General features: G+C 39.4%; 1 protein-coding gene across 1 annotated transcript in view; it reads right to left on the reverse strand.

Moving 5' to 3' along the window:
• The window catches only part of AFG2A (AFG2 AAA ATPase homolog A), a 203,698-nt gene that overhangs the window by 137,109 nt on the left and 41,408 nt on the right, over positions 1-25,181 (reverse strand). The window contains 3 exon segments of the mRNA XM_069796051.1: positions 4,067-4,193; positions 18,096-18,175; positions 18,567-18,620. Of these exon segments, the coding sequence (XP_069652152.1) occupies positions 4,067-4,193; positions 18,096-18,175; positions 18,567-18,620 (261 nt within the window).

Raw genomic sequence — 25,181 nt, forward strand, 5'->3', positions numbered from 1 at the left:
AACACGTGTTCTTATACCAACATGCAAGATGCTTTGAAATTCGGAGCCAAGCCCTCCCGTACTAACAAAGCATTCGTAAAGAATCAGCTCTTCTGTATTCAACGTACCACTTTTAAACTACACTGAAGCCCATGAACACGGACAAAATCCAGACCGTCATCAATCTAGAGACAATGGGCAATGTTGACAGCACAGCATCTCATTAATCTTCATTTGTCCTATCACATCCTGTCATTCTTATGCAAATAGCATATTTGAGGATACATCTTTTCTGCACCCCATGATAAGGAGAAGTGAAGCTGTCAGGAGCACCAGGATGTCATCCTATACCACAGGCCATCACTTCACTCAGCGCCTCATGTTTTACATCACAGCTAATGTGTTTGACATTCAAATTTGACCCAGCAGGAGGTAAAACTATCTGATGCCGCAGCAACATGCATCTTGCTTCCTGTGCTAAAACATTCACCAAGGTCCCTGCTGATCTGACAGTCTCTCTTCCTTCTCTTTACCCTTGCTAATGGAGATTGAAACACTGCTTAAGAGAAAAAAAAGATACCTGCATGAGCACGTACTGATAGCAAGTCACCCTTCTCACCCAAGAAGTAAGCCCAGTACTAAAAGGCTAGGAAAACAGGTTCCACTAAAAAAGGACACACAAAACCTGATGAGTTGGTCTAGGTTTTCTTCCATGGAGATCTGTCAGACTACACCTGAAAACTTGTCCACATATATGTCTGAATAGAACATTTAATTTCAAGCTGAATACATTATACACAGTGTTCAAAACATTTCATGTGAGGTTTTGGGGGTGAGTGATCTCTCTTGTTAGGCCAACTGATACATAGGAAAATACAGACAAGCTTTGAATCGTAAGCAGCTCCATAAAGTTACTGTAAAATATTTTAGGTATGAAAAAATCACCCCTGAGTGGGTAAGTTACCAAAACCAAAAAGCATTTCACCAATTATTGCTCATCAATTCTACTTATAGGATGAAGAATAAAAGGGAAGATTTTACTATTATTACTGACTCAGAGTGTTTTGTCTCTGTATCACTTTCAAAGAATGTTCAGAACATCTTGTTCCAGAATATTTCCCTTCCAAGAGAAATCACTTTCTGTATCATACATGGCTGAAAACAGTATGTGCTGGTTTTGTTTTCTTATGAAAAATTGAAACTAGCCCAAAGTATTTCCAGCATCACATGAATGGGATGCAAAGTAGCTAAGTGCTACAAACATGGGACACAATTTAAGGTTGGAATAATATTTCAATACAATCATGACATCTTAGAGAAATTACCTTATTAATGGACATTTGTAACAAGTCAAAACAAGTTTACCATTAAACATAACTTTATAACGTCTGACTCAAAATCTATTCACTACCCAAAAGCAACAGACTGTAGTGTTTGCAGGGATGATGAAGTCTGCACTAAGGCTCAGGGGAGTACCCTTACATTTGCTATTCCCATGTGCTGTTTTCAAATTACAAAAGATTAATCATCACATATTTGCCAGTTAAGAAGCAGCCACATAAATGAAGATGCTGAATGGATTATTACCAATTTTGCAGGCATGTAATATAAAACTTACAAAGCCTGTATTCCTCAAGCATTTCTTGGTTTGAAAAGCTAAAAGATAGTCACAAAAAGCATACCAGGTATCTTCCCAGTCTCTGGAAGTAGAGAAAACAGACTGCCTTGTGCTTTTATACCATATTTAAAGTTCATGCATTAAAAATTACTGTACATACACCTATGAAAACATGACATTCCTTTATTGTAATACATAACTGAACTGGTATTTCCATATAAAATATCAAATTGATTAAACAAAATGTTACCTTTTCAAAGGGATCACTGATCACAAACTAAACTAAAGCCAATACTGAAAGATTTCCATTAAGTGAAGTTCACAATACAAGTGCTTTCTGGTGTCAGTCTTCTTTCTTCCAGAGGAAAAAAACAGAAGTGCAACTCGTGCACTGCAAATATTGCATAGAGACAGGAGAAGATGGTGGCCTGGTATAGCCTGTCTGGTCTGGGTGAAGCATGATGTGAGCAATACCAACTCAAATGAGATTCTCCAGTGCCTTTAAATCACAGTTTAAAATCCCATTCCTCCAGATTCGTGAAATTTTGCTCTGCTATTCTATAAGTGAATGCTTTCTACAAAGTTACCAGAACTTTTTTTTCCATTATATCTTGGTAAAAACAGTTTTAGATTTTTATTTAAAATATCCATTCATGGCTTCTTGCTAACAAAATTCCTATAGTCACACAGCTTGCTACTGCGGGGGGCACTGTCTGATGCAACTTTTTCCCTTTTCTTTACATTTGGAGTCAAGACTATCAGCTTTACTTGAGGAAAGAATACATAAGATATGTTGTCATCTAAACAAAACTGTGCTGTTAGTTCTTAACAGTTTACCACCCCATAAAATTCAGATGCACAAAAGATGTCAAATTTTTACCCACCATATTAAAATGAAAACTTGCAGTCCGAGGCTGAGAGGTCCAGATTTGCATCAGTGATGTAGGTACAGTTGGCAATGATCTAGTAACTTAGGTTCTATCTAAAAGTTCTTGGTATTGCAGGGTGGCACCCCTAATACATGATAGTACTGTCCCAATATTGCCAATATTTCAAATAAATACTGTCCCAGTAAGCCAGTATTTCAAATAAAACTAAAATATAAGAAAATAGCATTCACTGTGGGCCCAAGAGAAATCCAGCAAACAGGAGAATGACAGAGAACTGAATTACCAGGTGGTGATGGAGATAAAACACTACAATGTTGAACTGACACAGAAGGAAATCTCCTCTCCGTTCAACAAACAGAATTTTTTTTCAAATTCAGCTTAGTCTGACCCCAAAGAATAGTCACCAAAGAAAACTGAAATCAATTTCAGAAAAGTGGAATCTTGAAAATTTCAATTTTGCACAAGCATATTTTTCACTGATGAGTTGTATCATCTTTTACTGAAAACTCTGCTAGCTCTACTTTGGCATGGCAGGCACACAGATTATGTGTAAGTAAACTCTAAGTAAGCCTTTATCAAGACACCATCAGCTGTGTGGCTTCCTCCAGTTCAAAAGGGAAGAGTCTGTGTTCTGGAGCCAAAATACAACTTTTTTTCTTAAGACTTCATGTGTATATGAACATTAATTTAAAAGTGTGTGCTTTGTATGTATCTTGCGCCTGAATGCTCCAAGACAAACAGAAAAGACTATTCCAGAAACAGTTTAAAATGGGAGAATTTGTTAGCATTAAAATATTTAAGAAACTTATAAGAAACCCTAGAAAAGATCAGGAAAAATAAATTTCATTAACTTGTCATCAAATTCATTAATGTTGTAAAGGTGAAAAGTTGTGGAATAAAGAACCTTACCAACACTACAAAACATATCTTAAAGGAAATCACTTCAGACTGGTCCGTCTACTGCACTTAGCTGTGAGAAGACACAGCAGTGGTAGACTGTTTTAAAGTGGATTTTCTAGAGGGCTGCTGGGTTGGTTTTGTGTTTGGAGGTTTTCTGCAGTAAGTGTTACAACCCTCCCCTTTTTACAAACTTGAAATGTTCTTGTCACTCCAGCGGAGCTGCCACAGGATCTAAGCAGAAATTGCACTGTTTACAGTTGGAAACTGTATTGCTGGCAGCAGGCTAATGGCACCAGGAGATATTTAATCTTTTGAAAGGAAGTAACTAATGCAACCAACAAACTCCAGCAAACTCCTGCATAAACAAACACAACAGAAGCAAAAACCACAGCAGCAGTTTGACAGAAATGTTGTTGCACAAGTTCAATGAGCTTGATTTAAGGAAAATTTCTTCTAGGAAACAGATACTTAAGGCTATCACAAAACATTTTGCTTCTGTTAAAAATTCAGGGGGGGCGAGGGCCATAATCTTTTCCTTTGCCTTATCTTCATTTTCAAACTTCTACTCTTAATCATTAAATTGATTGGACAACAGTCTGGAGAGTACAAGAGAACGGAATTAAACCAAAATCTGGTCTTCTCAAGAGAACAGGATATACGACAGTGCATCTATTCGTACCTTGTCTATCATGTCCGGTCTGTTTGTAGCTGCCAAAATTGTCACGTCCTTCAGCTGTTCTATCCCATCCATTTCCGTTAACAACTGAGCCAAGACACGGTCTGCTACATTTCCAGCACTCGAAGAGCTGATTTAAAAAAAAAAAAAAAAAAAAAAGTCACAGCATTAGCTTTCTCTTCCTAGAAAATTGGAGAAAGGAAAGAATACACTGTTCTTTTCAATTTACAGGGATCCATCTTTTTATCTTAATTCTTTCTGATTTTTATTTTCACCTTCAATCCCTGAAACAGTATCAGTCATACGAAGTGAGTAAAAGCAAATCAGAGAATTAGTTCTTCAAAAGATTTCTTGGTATTCAGTAAAGCAACTGAGGGTTTTTTACCTACTACCGTGCTATGTAGGTTGTAAAGAATTTAACACAATGTGGATGTCTGGAGTAAACATTTTTAAGATAACTGAAGTCATGCAGCTTCTTTACTAGTCAGACAAGCTTTCATTTTTAGGACCATCCAAGTCAAGTGCTTACACCACCCTATGCAGTATAAAAACAGCAGGTAGTTATGTATTTTGCAGAATTGCTCTACATTTTTGTGTTCTCCCCATCAAATGAGAAGAAACTGAGTGTTGACCAACTGCCTCATAATAGCATCATTAGTCCATCAACTCAGCTGATTTTCCAGATACCAGGAAAAAAAAAAAAAAAAGAGAAACAGAAAACTCCAGTTTTGAAATCACCAGTATGTGAAAAACCTAAACAGACAAGGCATAAACTATTCTAGGCATTTTTGTTGTTGTTGTTTGGAATTAACTCTCGTAACCTTGAAGTTTATGGAAAATTTGCTCAAATTGCTTAACTACATGTAACAAAAAGCATTTTAGAAATAAACTCTATTATTTTCATTAAAGCATCTAATATTTTAAAAAGAATAACCAAATGATGTACTACCTTCTTCCTAGGCAATTCTTTGACACATAAATATGCCTGCACATACATATATATGTGTGTGTGTACATATATTCACACGTATAACAAAGAATGCAGAAAAGGAAGACGTTGCATAAATCAAATCAAGAGACTAAGCACACATGTTGTGATAAATAGTACATTTCATGAACAGTTGTGTTCTTTATAATATCCTTCTAATTCTGCATAAAGAGGCTTTATTTCTGAAACAGTATAAAAAACAAGTGACCGCACACTATGTAATTTTTTATTTTTGAAAGGATACTAGACCTAGGAGATACTAGGACCATACACAGAAACCTGTATACGCTCAAATGTTGGCAGATGCACTACACAAATGATGTATATGTGTTCCTTGTAGCACCCAACTCTATGCATAAAGTACGGGGGGCCGGGGCGAGCACAGGCAGCAGCTCAACCCAAAAGTTCCCTCTGCTAAGCAGGTACACGGAAGCTGAGCAAGCTGGGCAAAGTGGCTGGGGATTGCTAGATAGTGCCAAAAATGCAGGTTTTACCCTCCTTTGCCAGAAACCAGGAGCCCCGCTCTTGGCACACACCAAAAGCTTCACTGTTTACGACACAACCTTCCCTTGCGGACGGCACGCACGCACCTACATCTTCCTTTAGCAATGGGACTGCTCTTCCAGGGCTATTCCCCCCTCCACTGCACATGCGAGGGCTTAATTTCTCTACCCTTAAACAGGCCCTTTTTAATACAATTTTTTAAAATTAATCTCTCCAATTCTTCCAGATCCCTCTAACTTCATACTAAGAAGCAAGAAGTCTGATGCTTAAAATGAGGCCGGGTCTCTTCCTGCAACATACGTTTTTCTACTGTCACCCCAAATCCACAGAGAATTAAGATAATTTTTTAACCTCAAATTTTTTGAAAGTCCTTTTCCAAAAGTACTCTTAAACGTTTATACAGATATACAGGCACCTACACACGCAAATGCAGTACAATTACCCTGCTGAACACTGGTATCCAAAAAGAAATACTAGATTTTAAAATACAAGCGCTCCAATTTTCCAACAGATAGAGAATACACACATATAGTTGCATAGTTATTACGCACATATATTGCCGCAGCACTGCCATCCACCACCAACACACATGCAACCATAGTGCTTCCTAAATGTCCCACAGCCAAAGCAACAGTAATGACCCCATTGTTGCTGTACAGATCTCCTCCAAATAAATTCTCTAACATTCCTATTCTGCAACTGGTTCTGTAATCTTCCAGTGCAAAACAGTTAACTTATCAGACCTATCTGGAAAATATCTTTGAGGAGCTATAATAAATGTTGGCTAACAGAATATTTAGGTTGCTAAGAAATATTAGAGAAGGGACTTGGGTTAGCTAGTCGTCAGCTTTTCAGTTTGTTGCAGCCGCAATAGAAATTCCCATGTGATATTAGAACGTTTCTAACATACCCCTGGGTCACGGTCCCATTGACTTATAGAGGGCTGAACATGATAAAACGCTTCAGGTGTTGGACAAGGATAGTAAATGCTTTTCGAAGGACACAGAGCTTAAAGGAAATTAAAATCAACTTCGTAACATAAGCTAGTCTCAGTAGGGATTCAGGCCTCCCATCTTGCATAAGTTTCACATTTACTCAACTTTATACCCAGTAGACTACACACAAGAAAAAGCTAAGCAAAAGAAAAAATAATTGTAAGACTGGGACCAAAATGTTAACATTATATGAAAGGATCTGAAGCTAGAACACTTTGGGGGAGATGCTAAACTTTTTCTTTTTTTTTTTTTTTTTTAAAGGATACAAAGAAGAAATATTTGGTTTTAAAGAGAGGTGGCTAGAACGGATATTACATCTTTTCCCAATATAAACATTTTTCTTACAAGCTTCAGACTGAAAAGAAAAAAAAATTAAAGCATTTATTCTAAAGAAAACCCCCACTGTTACAGGGGAAGGTACACTGCAAAGACTTTCATGCAATTAGGGCATAATCAGAATATTGCAGTTAAGCAATCACTGATGGCATAATAAAGCTCAAACAATGAAGGGGGATACCAGTACATTATTAGGGACTTTATTATTACCTGTTAAAAGTGGAGTAAAAAAAAATTTTAAAACGACGCATGCAAAAAATATCAATAATAAAAATAGTATCAAATGAAGAGGTGCCTGAGACCTATGGCACCTGGAATTTCCAATTTCAGTGCTTTTATTTACATAGTTCACTAAGCTGTCATATGATGCACCATTTTTAGCACAGTCTACAGCAAATTAGCTTTTGCCTTAACAGGATACCCTATAAAAATCATAGGCAGGCACAGGTTTATAGTGAGAGATCTCTTTACCAGCTGCTTGGAGCTGCATCAGAGCCACACCATGCTCTCCGAGAGCTCTAGCGCTGCCCAAGCTGTTAATCTGAAGGGTGACACGCAAGTATGCGTTTTTCCATTTTCCCATGATTTCCCAGCAAGGGTTTCAAATTAACACAGGCAACGTTCATTAAGGCTGCCCAGACTTTTGACGCAAACGGCAGCCAGAGAAACAAATTATGATTAACCCTCCAGTCCCACGGAGACACTGCCAAAACCAACTTCCAGCCAAGGGGCTGCCTTCGCCCCCCCCACCTGACCTCCACACGTTGATATCATCATCACAACTGCATGGAAATAGTCCTCAAAAGGCACGTCCTGGTACAAACTAATTTCCTGTCAACACGCCACCTGCAAATCCAGGCAGTCAGAATTAAGCCCCTCACATAATCCACACAGGGCCATGTGTGCACGGGTGCGCATATGCAAGAGCTGTGCCCTAATCAGAAATACCTTGAACTCAAAAATAAAAAATGTGTGAGCAAAGAGGAGTCTGGCTGCTCCATAAGGGCCTGAGAATTTCAAGTAATCTCTTGTGTTGCACTAATTAAATACATCAGTCTGTAGGCTATGTGTTATTTTAATCTTTTTGCCAACCTCTCTTTCTTTAAAATCCTCAATGAAGGAGTCTTAAAGGCAAAAAATGTCTTTTCTTACTAGTTTATTACATCAGTTAGAGCCGGATATCCTCACCTATGTGATATTTCAGCTAATCCTGCAAGTGTCCCACCAGTCTCAGACCAAGCACACATGCACTCCTGAACAAGCACTTCACTTGACCATCAGAGAAACTTCCTGAATGGCAAAAGCCTGTCAAGGTAAGACTATCCATGGATTAAAGCAGACTACTGAAGGTGAATATGAAAAACAAAACCTGTTCTTGGTATTTTATTTTAGCTAAAGGCACTTCCAATACATATTTTGACAGAATAAAACATGCATTCTACAGTGTACCAAAGCCTCACAATTAATCTGAATTAATTCTGGCCTTGTCTGGTGGAACTGAGAGATTGTAAGCCCCAGCTCCAAATTCAGTATAGCAGGTGAGGACTCTCCCATAGCACCTTTTTTTTTCCTTATCTCCTTTGGCCTTATCCAATGACCATTCTAACCAGCTGGATTCAGATCTCAGCGGGCACCAACATTTCCCCTTCAACATCTTAAGCCACTCTCATACTTCTTCCTGGGGATATAAAAGCAACTGCAGCCTGATTCTATCACTGCATCAAGGAGTATGTACAGTTCATTAACTTATATAGTTCTTCAAGCCAAGGAGATTTTGTTTCCAGACATAACCAGATGCATGAAATCACCAGATTTAAATCTGTTACCCTTCTTGCTATAGGCATTCTTTTGACAGCAACTGACTTCTTGGTTTGTACATTTTTACTTATTTAACTTCCTTTTCTTCTCCTCTCCCCTCCCCCTTTATCTAACAGATTTTTTAATATTTGAAAACTGAAAACAGTCTGAGAACACAGTCATTATGGTTTCAACTCATGATGAAATTTGGTAAGCATCACCACTGCGAGCTAATGCAAACGTACACTTGCATCATCTGACAACCTAGAACACTTCCAAAGCCAGTGGAATGAATGTTTTTTCAGAACACCAGATGTCATTTTCATTGGAAAACGTACTTAGTCTCAAGCACCATTTAAATCCTGCAAAGGAGAACCAGTGACTCTCCATCCCATCACTGACTTCAATGGCATTGAAGCCTGTCTGAACACCTTAGCTTCAGAATCAGGACTTCAATTTAGTTACACTGCTAAATGGTAGACGTAGAAATGCAAGAAATATTTACACAACAGCATTTTGAGCACTCTTAAATTCACAGCAACTGTGAAGCTACAAAACCAGAAGGAAGTCTGAGAGGGCCCCTCTCCTGAAAAGCCCCATTTCTGCACAGATGACCCTACCTCAGGCAGATCTGCAAGGTCGAAGAGGCAGACCTCAGGAGAAGTAACCAGGATAAATTACTGCAGAGGGATTAACCTCCACACAGCTGAAATCTATAATGCAGGTTTTGCGAGATGGGAGTACAGCCCACCTTCTTTTCCAAAATGTTGTATCAGGCAAGATTTACATACAGATAAAAGCTGACTTTATTATTTTTTCCCCCCTAACAAAAGAATTGCAATCATAATCAAAATTTACAGATTTTAAAAATACTTGTGGACGTGATATAATCCCAAATAATTCTTTTACTGGAATCTCTGGAAATAATTTCCTATCAAAACAAATGTAAAACTCATTGACGTGACAAAATGGTTACTATCAAAAAAATTAATATCGGTTGAAATAGACCTTTCTGGCAGGACTCTCCGCCTCTCCACAAACTACTGAGGTAAAAGGTTCCTGAAATACCAAAGCCCCCTGCCAGCACGCTCCCACACGAGAGTCGCCTTGCTCACACAGTCTGAAGGATTTTTATTGAGTCTGACATTTCTGTCAGGGCTTTGTAGGGGTAACCTGTCAGCAAGGAGCACCTGCCAAGTCCGTCTTTTCAGTCCAACTCCTGGGATCATAATTGACTGTCACACTGTTTTATTTCCTTCCCTCACAAACTCTGGTGAAATATCGCTTCGGCAGTTCAAGGTTTTCCACAGCATTAAAAAATAATAATAATAATCTACTCCAATAGCATTACCGGAAAAATAATAATTGCAGCATCTTCCCAGATATCAAATTTCACTCAGAAATTCTATCAGTGGGGCATTTTGTCCAGCAGAATAGATACTGCCATGCCAGGTAGAAAAAGCAGGCTCCTCCACACAGATATGCCCTGCTGAAATACTAATTCAGTCAGAATATTGTCGTTTCTGAAGATAGCAGAGCGGGCCCTTATGTTAGCTTTGAACTTTTTTTCCCTTGAATGTTACTGGGGCTTCAAAACCCAAACTTTACTAAATATACTACGTTTACAGAGACATGTATGTTTACATAATCAGCACAATATCACTATTTTTTCCCCACAGCAGTTTTCCCTCTCCCCCTCAAAATCACAACACCTTTTACATCACGTACTTATTTCTGCTTACAAGCACGATTCCTGTTTTGAGCTGCCTGTCATCCATAATTACTAATTGATTCCTCTATGTACATGCATTCACAACAAAAAAAGTATGTCATAAATCAAAAAGGCATAGCAAGCATACCTAGGCCTAAACGATCATTATTAAAACACTGGGCCATATTAACTTCTGGCACATACATGGTACAACTTCAATGCATATTATTAATTCAGACCACTACAGATACTACAGGCTTGGATGTTATTAAATAGTCTAGGAGAGATATACAGGATGCAAATATTTTACGTTATCAGTTAAATATTTTGGCTATTCGTTAAAAACAAACAAACAAACAAACAAAACAACAAACAAATCCCCAACAACAACCAAACCAGTGCTAAAATAAGAAACATTCCCCATAACAGGGAATTTTCCTGCCTGTGTAATCAGAAAAACCCTGAAAGAAGATAATCCTAAATCCTTCCCTCCATCAGCACCCTACAATTAGAAGCTGTTGCATTCTGTATGCACCTGTATGAGCTATTACCCACTATATTGTTTCACATCTTCCCTGTTTCCTCAAGAGCAAAATTCAAGTACTACAGAAGGGAAATCTCCAGAGGAAACCTGGGAAAGTCTGGGAAATTCAGAGACTGGGTAGAATATTTACCTTTACGGTCACCTCCAGGCCAAAATGGTGTTTTGCTAACTGTCAATTCACTGATTAAGTGCGGTTCATGTCTTTTGGTTTTTAAGACATTAGAAAAGCATAGAAAAATAAAAGAACTCCTAGTATTCCTTGAGTGGCCTCCAACTTCTAAGCAAGCTTCCTAAAAAGAGAAGACGAGCTTTGTGAAAACAGGAAACAGTGCTCAGCTGTCAGCAAGTGACTTTGAAACAAATGGGCTATAGACTGCTGAAGAAACATCCTAATCCTCCACAGTCATGCAACCAGCCTCTTCCATTTGCCCAAATTTCTTATTATTGCAGCCTCCCAAAGTTACTGAAGCAGGCCCAGAAAAATGAAACACAATGAAAGGAGAGAAAAGGAAGAAAGGAGCCAGTCTGAGACGAGTTTGGAATCAACAGGCTTTCTTCCAGAGGGCCTTCCCCAAGCACATCTCCAAATCCTTAGGTACCCAGGTGGTGATCCGTCGTCCATTTCCATCTGCCTGCAACTAATTCCAGACACATGTCCATGAAAGATGGATGTTAGACCTTGCTTTCATCCGGCCCTGGCACCATCTAGCTAAAACAGGAAGGATGCTAATGTCAAGAGTTCTCCTATTCTGTTAACACAGACATTGCCTTAAAAAAAAAACCCAAACACACACCTGATGCACAGTAAATTTCCCATTTCCTTTTTTTCTGTTTTCCTCAGCATTTCTCCTCTGCACATTCCTAGAAGTTAATCAAGTTGAAAACTGTAATGAATCATGTCTACCAGGGAAGCAAGTACAGTTTAAGTTGGAAGTATTACAGACCTAGAAGTAACTAAGTAGACTAGATTTCATTTCATTATAACAATATTTAAGTATAAGAGGTTCACTTTCATCTGGAATAAGTTTCATTTATAAGTTTTAATTACAAGTATGTTCCCCTTATATTTCATTTAAAGTAAAAAAAAAAAAAAAATTAACAGAAAAGAAAATAAAAAAAGACCTTCAATAGTTATAGTCGTAACCCCACAGGCAGCTGTAGCCTGCTTGGGCCCATTTAGTGTCAGTAAGCTGACCTTTTTCCATCGCCAACACCATATCGGGACTTGAAGTGGTCATCACGTATGCCCATTTCTGATCCCTCTAATCTTGGTATCTGTTTCAAATGGGTCTCTGGCAGGAATCCAGACAGAGGCTCAAATTCATGTCTTTGGCTGAAGCATCTTGCTGCAAGTCAGCTTTGCCACAGCACTCCCAAGCACTGCAGAACAGGCTTACCTACATTAACAGACTTGATTAGTCCCTCTAAACCCTGTACATTTATCCATGCACTTGAATGACTTCAAGAAAAGGGTTTACAGATCCAGTCCTGCTTCCACTGATGCCAACAAAAGTCTCTACTGACTTCAAACGTCTGAATTATAATACAGGCTGGCAAAGTTACAAATTATTGGGGTTTTTTAAACAAAAAGGAAGAAACACAGATTTAGAACGCATTGTGATAAAGGATTCCCAAGCACAAATACAGGCTGGGTGATGAGTGCATTGAGAGCAGCCCTGCGGAGAAGTACTTGGGGGTGTTGGTTGACGAGAAGCTCAACATGACCCGGCAATATCCACTCACAGCCCAGAAAGCCAACCATATCCTGGGCTGCAACAAAAGAAGCGTGACCAGCAGGTTGAGGGAGGTGATTCTCTCCCTCTACTCAGCTCTCATGAGACCCTACCTGGAGTACTGCATTCAGCTCTGGGGCCCCCAACGTAAGAAGGACATGGACCTGTTGGAGCAAGTCCAGAGGAGGGCCACGAAGATGATCAGAGGGCTGGAGCACCTCCCCTATGAAGACAGGCTGAGAGAGTTGGGGTTGTTCAGCCTGGAGAAGAGAAGGCTCTGGGGAGACCTTATAGCAGCCTTCCAGCACCTAAAGGGGGGCTTACAGAAAAGATGGGGAGGAACTCTTTATCAGGGAGTGTAGTGATAGGATGCAGGGCAATGATTTAAAACTGAAAGAGGGTAGATTTAGATTAGTTCTAAGGAAGAAGTTCTTCACTGTGAGGGTGGTGAGGCACTGGGACAGGTTGCCCAGAGAGGTTGTGGATGCCCCATCCCTGGAAGTGTTCAAGGGCAGGTTGGATGGGGCTTTGAGCAACCTGGTCTAGTGGAAGATGTCCCTGCCCATGGCAGGGGGGTTGGAACTAGATCATCTTTGAGGTCCCTTCCAACTCAAACCATTCTATGATTCTTGCTAGACAAGAAGCGTTAACGAGTTTGTTTTAAAATTAAAGGCATTGCAGATATTTATCATATATACACACAACCTATGGGTAATGCTATTTGTTAAAATTGCTATTCCAAAGCAAATTACAAGCTCTACTGTACGATTAAATTGTTTCAAAACTTTACTTTTTCATCACTCCTTGCTAGGCCTAAAATAGAAAGTTGGCACTAGACATGCAGCTTTTTTCCCAGACAGTATTTCTATTTGCATACCAAATTCCAAAACTTTAAAGAATTCAGGCAGCAGTCACAAAAGTTTTGAACGCCTCAACTCTCTATCACATCCAAACACAGCTCAGGTATTACAGGGAATCAGCTGATGTTCCCCAATTCAGGGACAACCAGTGCCAACATAAGCCTCCTTGCCTAACTGAGCCAGCTGCTAGAATCAGGTCCCTCACAACACAAGTGTGGCACAGGAAACTCCATTTCTTCCGTGTGTTCTTTGTTCAATTGCTTTTGCCTTTGCGTGAGTAATACTAGGGTGACAGTACCTCCTCCATCTCTACTACTGGTAATTTACCCTGTGCAAGGTGGTTTTCTGCTGAGAACCTTGATCCTACCTAATGCCACTTTGCGCTGTCCCTGGAGGGTCCAGCCCGTAGGTTTCATTGCGCGGCTGCAATACACTGACCTCCTTCATGACAGGGGCTGCCGACTACACCAGGGAATTTGCATAGGTACAAAAATGCGACAGTATGTTCAAGTGTAATATGTGAAGTGTACAGTCTAAATATATGCTAAAATATTCCAGAAAGACAGACAGCTTGGTTTAAAAACAGAAGATTTATCACAGTCCCTGTTAGAAGCAGAGGTGGCACAGTACAGAAGAGAAGCTGCTGTTCTTCACAGCTTCATTTAGAGGCCTGAGGGCCTCAAAAGTTAAGACTGCAAATATTTTAATACCTAAAGTGGAAACAGTATGTCTTTCAGAGGTTCTGAGCATTTTAAGTTGTGGCTTAGGAATGTGTCTGCTCTCCTTCCCAGCATACAGGATAACATACCTCCCCAGAAAAGCATCATCATATTGTAGTTTCAGGGCATTGGTACCAAAGTCCCTTCACTTTGTCACTTCTACCCTCACTCTGAAAAAGGTTAGCATTATTCATCTACCAACTCATTTTGGCCTCTAGAAGTCAAACACAAGGTACTGATTTTGTCCCTTGTCTTTCTTTTTTTTCCCCTTTCAAAATGGCATTTGTCAGTGTCTTCAACATCAGTCTACAACATTTCCCATCTTACATTACAAAGATTGGAAGTTAAAGGGGAAAATGCTTTGCTTCTGAAAAGCAAGAAAAGGAACAAATATGTCTCTTGACCAAAAATCCTAAAAATCCTACTTATATAAACAATGCCCCATTTCCAAAGCACAGAGATTTCTTAAGTTCAGCAAACAGACTGTCTGTGCTGCATTTACACAGAGCCACGTTCATTCATCACTTTCAAGTCTAATTACCAAGCCATTTCCCTCTTGGCAACCTCTAACGGCCAGAAGAATTGGGTTTTACATGGTCAGGATACCAAGGGATAACAAATACCCATAACTCTTTGCAGCTGTGCAATTTGTAAAGCCTCTCAAGCTTAGTCCAGGCAAGGGATTACTGTGAGGCAAACTTTCCTCCTCATGCGCTGCTGTATCTGGACCAGTCCTGCGGGTCTCGCTTCAGTGCAGTCTCTCCTACAAAAAGTCATAACAACATCTTTCAAAAGTAAGAAAAAGTCATAACCCGCTTGTGGAAGGCAAATGCTAATTAGAACCACAAAGCAGCGGAAAAGGCTCCTTGCATCAAATAGTTCACCTCTCCCAGTGCACGACTGTTCCTTGCTGCACGTTAATTCGTGAAACGTCAGTTTTGTTTGAAAGATGTCAAGTGGTACATTGCTGGAGCTCCTCCCATGTGACTAACTCACAGTGAAGAATTCTCTGCCAAAAGCCTTTCTGATTTGCAGAAGTTTTTCCTATCTCACTCATCATGACACCTCTAACTTTCTACCATCTTTTCTTCCACATGTTTATCATCTATCTTTTAGAATCAATTATAGTGAATGCCTCCCTTTTTCTTCATAGTCAGTCCATTCAGCTCCTAATTTTTTATTTTCAATTGTCTCTAAACTTCCTCTAACATCTCAACATAAGCCAGAGAGGGAAAAAATCTTCCAAGAGCACTAGAAGCACAGTGTAGCAGAACAAAATGCAGAAGTGAATACAGCTCAAATTATGTCTTCACCACCACACTGGAAACTCACATCCATTCAGAAACACCCTTTCATCTTCTTGCATCAAGGAATTCCAGACTTCTCCATCAAGCAAACGCTCCTTACACTGAACTACTTTTCTTCAGAGGTGCGGGATTATATTTTTGTAAATTCTCTTTGAGGCTGATATGTATGCAGCCCACATTTTTAATTCTTTGATTAATATGTATCTGAATGCAGCTACAGTGTTTGCCATGGAGTAATGGCTTGTGCAGTGACAGAGACTCCACTACATGATGCAAAGGAGACATTACATTGAATGGTGCAAACAAGAAAATTCCTTAGCTTTCTTGATCTACCTGTATTACAATTAATTACAAAGTCTCTTAGTTTGTATGTGCCTGCTGATGAGAAGGGATTGTTCTGTGATCTATACAGAAGGTTGGGAGCAAAACGTTTGTGTTTTAAAGCCACAAGCTTTAGTCAAATCTAAACAAGTAATAATGGGTTAATGTGCTTTGAAGAGCAAAAGCATTAAGCAATTACTCAATGTTATTTCACATCTGTATTTCAGATCTGAACTATGTGTAAAACTACTCTCACAACTTAACAGCTTAGGCTTCTCTGTATCTCTGGACACGTCCTGTTAGGATCAGGAGAGGAGATTTGGGATTGAGCACATTCTGCACAAAGCACACAGCCCACAGAATCCTAACAAGGATTTAATCTGAGAGGAAAAACTTTTACAAAGCTGTATCACAGAGTGTTTTTCACTGCCAAGGCAGAGAAAACTAATTCACCCAACAGAGGGAACCGGGAGACAATATAAACAGGTGTTTCCTTGAAAAGTTCAGTATGGTTAGTAATAGTACAGGAAATGGATCTCCAGAGGCCACAAATCGTTAGCATCTCTAATGCATTTGCAAATTCCTACTGTGCAAAGTCAGCCTGTAAAAAAAGGCCATTTCTAATAAGTGCCTTGTCTGGTTTCCTACACCATTTAATTTCAGATGAATTTTATGAGAACTCTGCTACATATTTTACCTCCCATCTGGTTCAGATTTGACAATGAAATATTTGTGTGTCCCACCCTGTTCTTTTTAAAGCTCCAAAACCAGATGTCTCCAGCACAACATGACTGCAGCAGGTCATACCACATTCTTCAGCAAGCTGTGCCAGGCCTACTACCCCCCACAGACAGTCCCAGGTAAGGTAAAGTTGGGTTGTTTACTCCCTAAAAGAATAGAGCAAACAAACAAACAAACTCAACGCCTCTAGGGGACTGTGTGAAAAGGCTGATTAAGATGTACTATGGTTTATTCTTCCAAAAGGTTTTATCTTATGAAGTGGTGTTTCTGAAAACTGAACACATGAAGAATTGCAGCAGGGGAAGATATTCTTTCCCCCCCCACCATTGGCTTGATTCCAGCACACATTTTTGCAACTTCTCTATTGTGATAAGCAGGCAGGTGTTTCAGTGTGTACCACAGGGTGGCTAACATTTCTAGGCTGTTTACAAATTTCACATTTACAGACGTTGCATGTGAGAAGGATGCTGATGAAGATGTCTTCTATCAGATTTTGCATTTTCAACATAAAATGTGTTTATTTCTTAACAGTTTCACAGGGCAGCTCTATGCTGCATGTGATGCCACCTCCTATAATATAAACAATTTATTTGTGTCACTGAAATGTCAGAATGACAGATACAAATCGCCCTTTTGCAATACAGAGGAATCTGATTGTATAGATGCCGAGGTAGCTTCTTTTCCAGAAAAATGATGAAGTTGTGATGCGCCTTTAAACTGGACAAATACTTTCTACGTGCACATATTTGATAGTTTTTCATGCAGAACAAAACAGAAAAAAAGTACTTGCTCACAACAAGTAGTAGTATTTTATAAGAAGGTATCCCCCAAGAAAGACCACTTACAGAGCCTGTCAAATCTTAAATGCTACAGTAGCAACTAAAACCTGCTATAATCCTCCTTCAGAGGACAGCTAAACATCTCTTGGAATCACAAAGCAGAATATTAAACAAAACATTGTTAGCTGCTTGCACAATAATCCCTTTTTAGCATCACACATGAAAGGACATAAGGGTTCCCAAATCTTTTCATGAAGTTTTCTCCAGTCTGGGGAAATGTTTAAATGTAAGTGTAAATTGAGACATACGAGTAGCTTCCTTGGAAATTTGTGTTATATAGCATGTGATCATATTGTTCGCTTGATGAAGACGCTATATTAGGCCAGCGCAACAAGCTTGGGAAAAGAAAGGAGTTAGTTACTGGAAATAAATGCAAGCTAAAACCACAGAAAAGAGCTAAAGGGCATGAGAACCAGTAGAATCATTCCTGCTAATGAGATGAGAAAGGAGGAAGAATTCCACCAGCTTACCTGTTTATGCCAAGTTAAATGCACAAGTCACAAATGCTATCCTTCTGCATGTGGAATGAATACATTTAATAAAATAATTCTAGAAAGGTAATACAGTTGTGATTGCACAATCTAACAGTAATTTATCAGAAAATAATGTCTGTGATTTTTGTAACAGGATTACTTACCTTCCCCTTTCAACTGCCAAGGCATCTATTTCATCAAAGAAAAGAATTGAAGGAGACACAGCTCTGGCTTTCCTAAAGATCTAGAAAAACAACAATTAAACACAGTTTTAAGGGATGGAAAACTTTTACAGAATGCTATCACCCCCTGCACACCTCAAAATCTACAGAGCATCACAGAACAGACATAAGCCTTGTCTTTTTTTTTTTTTTTAAACCAAAAAAACAGACCTCTTAGAAGTTATTCATAATACTGCGCGATACAGGCTTTTTGACATGCATCACTAGGCCAATGCAGGAAAAAGTTAAACAACACAAAATATACCTTCTGCTTTTTTTTTTTTCTTATCTTTTTTAAACTTAAACCAGAAGGGGATTTTTTGGAAAGTTTAAAGGTAACCTTATAAGCAGAAAAGAATTTGAATGCCAAGAAAGCTTGATGCATAACATTATGTATAGCTTGCCCTTTCTCACCTCTCTCACTGCTCGTTCAGACTCACCGACGTATTTATTCATCAGCTCAGGTCCCTGCAAAATTAAAAAAAAAGTTTAATAAGCACATTACATTTACATACAAAATGACTGAGACAATCTGCCAGTGCTACATTACTGATGCTCTGTTACAAGGAATTTTGGTAATTTGCCACTTGCAAGTCTTATTTGTGCATTTTTATATTTACCTTCTACCTGTACCAAGTCTTCCTCCATTTGTTACAGCACTATGCATGCATGCATGCAACCGTGCATGTAGTTTAGTCCTCTCATCGTAATACTTTCCTAGTACTTTCATGAGAAATGGAATTAACCAAAAAAATAAACACTTCGGGGTTCTTAAAAGTTGTTGGCTCAACAACAGCAACAAGGGGGCTACAAATCAGCCAAAAAGATGAATTACACTTGCACTGTCAACACGCATCCTGTCCAACCAAGCACCAAAACAGTGACTTAAACCAATGTCTAACAGCACTTCTTTGAACTTGACAGTTTGCACGTCCAGAAAGAAGCTGCCATAGCAGCACACCTGAAACCCATCCATGATGCACTTCATCCCCAGCGAGAAAGCTGTTCAGTGTCTTAGCTCATTCGCATTCCTTCTCCTCTCTGCTGAGAATGCCAAGCACGATTATTAGTGCCAGCTGCTGCAGCGCCTGTTTATACTCACAGCCCTATCCACTAGGAACAGACCAGAGACCACAGGGTCAACGTTCAAGTCTTGAACAAGTACTTGCAATTATAAAAAGTAAAACAATAGAGAATTCTCAGAATATTTTCTGTTCTGCTATATCCTGTAGAATAGGCTTCTTAAATAATGCTTCCTAATGGGACTAAGATTCTCATGGGATTGGCAATGACTCATGGACTTCAGCCTGGTTTGCATCAACATTGACCTGCAGCTACAGCCAGCGATGATTCTCCTCTGCCCTGAACGAAAGAGCCAGTGGCTTCAATCTGTTTTCCAGGGAAGAGGTGTCCTCATGATTTCACCAGCAGAAACAACATCCTTCTTCACAGTCAGAAAACTGAACAACCTTCCTATGCTTCATAGCTTGCAAGGACCTCCAGGTAACACTTGGCTCAGAGCAGTAAGGCAGCTTTAAACAGCAGGTATGTTAGAATTAAGAATTTGTGGCAGACACACATTTATACATTGGCAGTGACAGAGCTTCTGTTACAACCCCTCTTTGAAGAGGACCGTCTCGACTTTGTACCCAGATGGGTAGAATACAGATTCACTACTCTAAAAATGCAGCACACTGTTTGCTGCAGTCTCCCCTCTCCACACTCATTTCCACTGTTCGCAATAACAGTGCGCTGACTTCATCTGGACACTGGCACCATTGGAAAGTACCTGCACATACATATGGGAAAGAAACATACACTCTAAAAAGAAAAGCAGAAGTTATCTGATATCAGCAAAACATCCAGGCTATGCCACTATTTTTATTTATTTATTTATTTTCAAAGAGTTGTCTATTATCCAAAGGACCAGGTGAGATACTGCAGTAGCCAAGCCTAGTGTACCACACACATAAAAGCAATCGTATAAGGGTTGGAAGAAGAGCACTGCATGCCTTGCGCATAGGAAATGTGATACAATTAGCGTTGCTTCCTTTCATCAACATCCACCCTTAAAGCAACTGCTACAGTAGCTTAAACTGAAGTGTCACCTGCAGGCTTTCTACAACTTCAGAATTCAAGTCTGTTGGGTACCTGTGTGGAAACAGAATTATTCAGACACATAATTGAAGAATGCAGGAAAGAAAGAGAAGGAAAAACAAGGTAAGAGAGACAAACACAAAGCCTTTTCCTGCTGTTCGCTGTAGACACCGAACATGAGGAGCGTGCAGCAGTTTGTGCAGAACAGGCTTGCAGCTCAAAGAGACACAACCCAGCTGCTCTGGGCCCTTGCCATCCATCACATTCAGTGCAGATGAGGAATCCGATAGCATGGGCCTAACAAATCCTTAAGGAACGAAAGCGCAGGCTTCTCTTTTTGTCTAGCTTTCTCTTAAACTGAGCTGATACACTGAGAAACCTCTGCAGATTCTACCCACAGTTATAGATTTCTTTTACTAACTTTTTGTTGGAGCCTGTGGACCTTCTCTTTCACGCCCTTATTCTCATAAGTAATCTTCATTCACACCAGTATTCTCATGGAAACCAACATCATACAGATCAGTGCAAATAGTGTACTACTCTACTATGACACAACATCAAATAGCCTGACATTTTCTTTTCTTTTGTCTGAGCAAAAAAATACTTAAAACCAAAACTACTCTCTTTGAGCTCTAAAGTACAATATAATTTCAGATGCTTGGAGTTTTATTTTTAATTAAGCATTAATATATGATCAAGGCAACATCAAAGCAATAAATACTGTTTAAAACGTTTCCAAAGAGAATTATTCTGAATGCATGGGTTTTGCTGTAAGCTTCGACATGAAGTTCTTCTCCATTTTTCTCTTCATTAAGCAGCAACTCCAGGTGAAAGACCACTATGTATTAATGACCTGTGCCTCTTCAGGGAGAATTTTCATGAAAATTGATTTGAAGGTCTCCTAGTTCACCACTCACGAGCAATACCAAAACCACCGTTGAGAACCACGGTTTTTATTGCAAGCGGCTTAGAACTCTTATTATACATGGCCATAAAGGAAAATACTCCAAAGTAAGAGAAAGCACACACAGAAGAGGAGGAATTGCTATACATTTCATCTCATGCAAACACTTAAAACCACAACACAAAAACTAGAAATATTCAAAGAAGCTGGATGTAGAAACTGAACTGGGTCAGCTGTGGTCACACCCGAGCTGAACCTCTGCCTTACCCTGTCTGCAAATGGGCCGACCTTTAGCTGAGATTGATGGCACCTTCTTTCAAAAGACAGATCTGTATAACAAGCAGTCTATAGGCCACCACAAAGTCACCTGCTGACACGGTTTCCAATTTTCACAAAGCTCACCTTCTCTTTTTAGGAAGGTTGCTCTGAAGTTGGAGGCCGCTCAAGAAATACCAGGAGGGATTTTTTTATTTTTCAATGCTTTTCTACTGCTTTAAAAATCAAATTACATGAGCCCAACTTAGTCACCAAGTCAACATTTGTTGAAACATCGGTTTTGGCCCAGAGGCGAGCCTAATGATTCCTTTAAAAGCTGTTTATAGCTGTTGATATACCGACCAAGAAGTGGTAGTAACAAATGGTCCAGTTTAATGATGCATACTTCTGTGCTCTTCTGCAACAAGCCATCTTCCATATGAAGGGACGCGAAGAAATAAAACCTGTTCCTCCTGGTCATTTGCACAGTGACTCCAAAACCAGCAAAAGATTTGGAGCAGGCAATTGGCAGAAGTAGTTGTAGTTTAGCCATGCATATAAGCATACCATTTGTGAGGTATAGCCCAGACTAATAGTATAAAATCTGCCAATTCAGGCCCACTGTATACTGCTGAGTTTTGTTTATTCAACCTCAAAGTAGAGATAGTTTCCGGGTATGCTCTGTTTAAAGACTATCCCATCCTCATTTACAAGATACATTCCCCTTGTATCACGAAACCTTCCACTTGCTTATGATCTGGATTGGGTGTTGAATTTTTTTTTTTTTTTAAAATAAAAAAAGCAAGAAAAAAAGAAAATCCCTTACATTTAAAATACGATCAGAATAAGCTCTTGAAAGATTAACTGCACAAAAGATAAAACCCCTGTATACAGGCTGCAACATGAGATAAGCTTGTGTACACCTGGTTATGACAGAAGTTCTCAAAGTGTTTTTAAACTGCAAGAGGAACATCTGGTATCCCTGAAGTTGAAGAGTATCAATAATTTTTCTAAGCAGTGCTTAAAACCACTCGCAGATTTTTTTCCTCACCTGAAAATACTGAGGTAGTAACTTTCAACTGATAGGAAATTTAGTCAGTCACTTCCCTCTGTAAATAATTTTTTTTACTGTTTTGACAATCAGGCAAGATATGCATTTATGCTTGTTGAGCCAGATGGACATGGCTCCAGATTTCTCCAGCATACAGCTCTGTCTACTCTCTTCAAAAATACTGCCATAACCTCACATGCCGGTTCTAGGCTCTAACACAGACACACTAAACTATGTAAGCCATAGAGTACAATTCATATATTTTAAAAATACAATTAATTAGAGAATTTATATCACATCCTACAAATTATTACTCTACAATAGATAACGCACAATTCCCTCTTTCCCACGGTCAAAGTAGAAATGATCAAACATACATTAAAATATCATTCATAATGAATTTTTACTTTCAAATGAAGTATCTAGAAACTGAGCTCTCTACTGTAAATGTCAAAAAAAAAAAAAAAAAAAGACAGAGGGTGCCAAAATTAGTTTTCAACTGTTCACAATGTGTACCTAGGGCAATGTTCATTGCCCACAGTCAGACATCTGCATCCAAGTTAGACATTCACACTAAGTGATTTGGACAGACAGACGTCTACCTCCCAGATGCAATGCACCTCACTGATGTGCTAACTTCTCATCAAACTGCAGGAGGAGCATAGATAGACAGCCAGCTCAGAGGAGCGAAGCTTGGTGATTTCTTTCCAGCTCCATGACAGTGCAGGTGAGACGATCTACTCTAACAACATTAACTGATTTGGAAGATACTCAGTAATTAGTTACATAGTCTTTTGATACTGTAATCTCAACAGCAAAATGTTATCCCATCCCTACCACAGTCAAACCAAAGCAACACATGACTCAGGCCGGCTGCAGGAAAGAGAGTTAACAAGATAAACAGTGAGACTTCCTTTATTTTAACAGTAAAGCTATTTCTAATGCAAAGGTTGTACATGTGTGATTTGGTAATTGGTTACGCTACATAGAAAAATATTTGCTCAGAAAACGCATTATATTTACTTGTTAAGAATAAAGCCTACTTCTTCTCTTTCAATGCTGTTTAATGATTTAATCTGCAGCACTCCCAACTTCTCAGCACAAGTAAACTCCAGGCTGAGCGCCATGCACCATTTTAATCACTTCCTCTCCCTCTGCCCTGCATTCCAGAGGACCTTAAAAACTTGTTGACACCTGTCTAGTGTTTTAAAAACTCCAATTTCAACAGGTGCTTATGGGTTCCAAAGTGTCTAAGGGAGTAGGCTGGCAAAAAATTGTCACCCTCAATCGTTGCAGTGAAGTTGCTAAAAGCAGCGTAATTAAACTGTGAAGACAAATATAATATCTGTTTTTCTTTATTGGCATGCCTCAGAATTCACTTGTTTGCCATTTGCCTTGACTAGCAAACTTTAATGACAATCTTTTGAGGCTTCTTTACACAATACAGAAGCCAGTGTTTGTAGTGTGGTGTGAACTGACTGGAAATACTGAATTAAATTCACTGCATGCACCGGTGCCTTCAGTGAGGGCCCTCTTCAGCGCTCAGGCTTAGCTGCCACTCAAATTTACCAGGATTTTGCATGCTCACGAAGTGCTGCGCCAGCACAGGCCCAGCACTATCAAATCAGAGATGAAATTCTATCGTGACAGAGTTGAAGCACATCTAGAAGTAACCCATCCTGCTCACCTGCCCCATCCACAAAGAAATCCCTTTGCGAGTCATTCCCATTCATCACGGATTTTCAGCACCCATTCCTATTCTCCACCACTTTTTGCTACAGGCTAAACAGCTGCCATCCACTACTCTGTCTAGGACCAGGCTTGGCACCATCAGGGCAGTATCCATATGGGATCAAAAAAATCATAGAGCAAGACGACACAAAATTAGCCATCCACACTGCAAAACATTCAGCTGCTGACACTAAACCCCTCCAAGCAACACCCCATTCCGCAATTGCTACTTTTACCTAGTTGCTGACAAACCCTTGGTAACTTGGAGAGAGAAAGAAACTAAGTGCTACTAAAAATTAATCTTGCAAAGTAATTGAGAAGGGACAAGGAAACAGAGGATTATCTTTGAATAATCTTCTGCCTGCACGTTCACTTTTGGGAAGCTTATGGTAACAGTGGATGAATGCCTTATTTTATTTTTAGTTGAGTAAAACATGCAGATAGCTTCAGGACTGAAAGAGTTCATTAAAGTATCTCAAATTGTTATCCCTTGTAAAAAACATTAAACAAATTTTTCAAATACAGTTAGTTCCACTACCTGCTAATTAACTAACAAGTTACTGTGAATGTGATACGATGGATCTTTTCAGAAATTTTATCGACTATTTGCCCGAGTTTCTCATAAAACCACAATGCTTCTTCATTCTTCATCTTAAATGTTTTGCTTAGCTAGTTACAGGCACCAAGCTTTCTTATTTCATGCTTCTGCCCACTAAAATCCCCATCAAAAGGCTAAACTGTCTCCCCAAAATTCAGTGACAGTTCTTCACAAAGCAAAGCAGTTGGCCTTTCCAAGCCTCATTAATCTGTTTGAGCTGCCACAGCCAAGAGCTGAAGGGAAAAGCAGAGGAAACTTCAATTGGAAAATATTTTGACATAATTGACCCAGATGACAAACTAAGCTTAAGCACATGTCAAGCACAGGGAGTGGTACAAAAGCATCGGCAGGGTGATACAGGAAGTTAAATTAAGCCAAGGTGAAGTCAGAGCT

The sequence above is a fragment of the Haliaeetus albicilla genome, chromosome 1, assembly GCF_947461875.1.
Source record: "Haliaeetus albicilla chromosome 1, bHalAlb1.1, whole genome shotgun sequence".
In the NCBI taxonomy this organism is placed as follows: Eukaryota; Metazoa; Chordata; class Aves; order Accipitriformes; family Accipitridae; genus Haliaeetus; species Haliaeetus albicilla.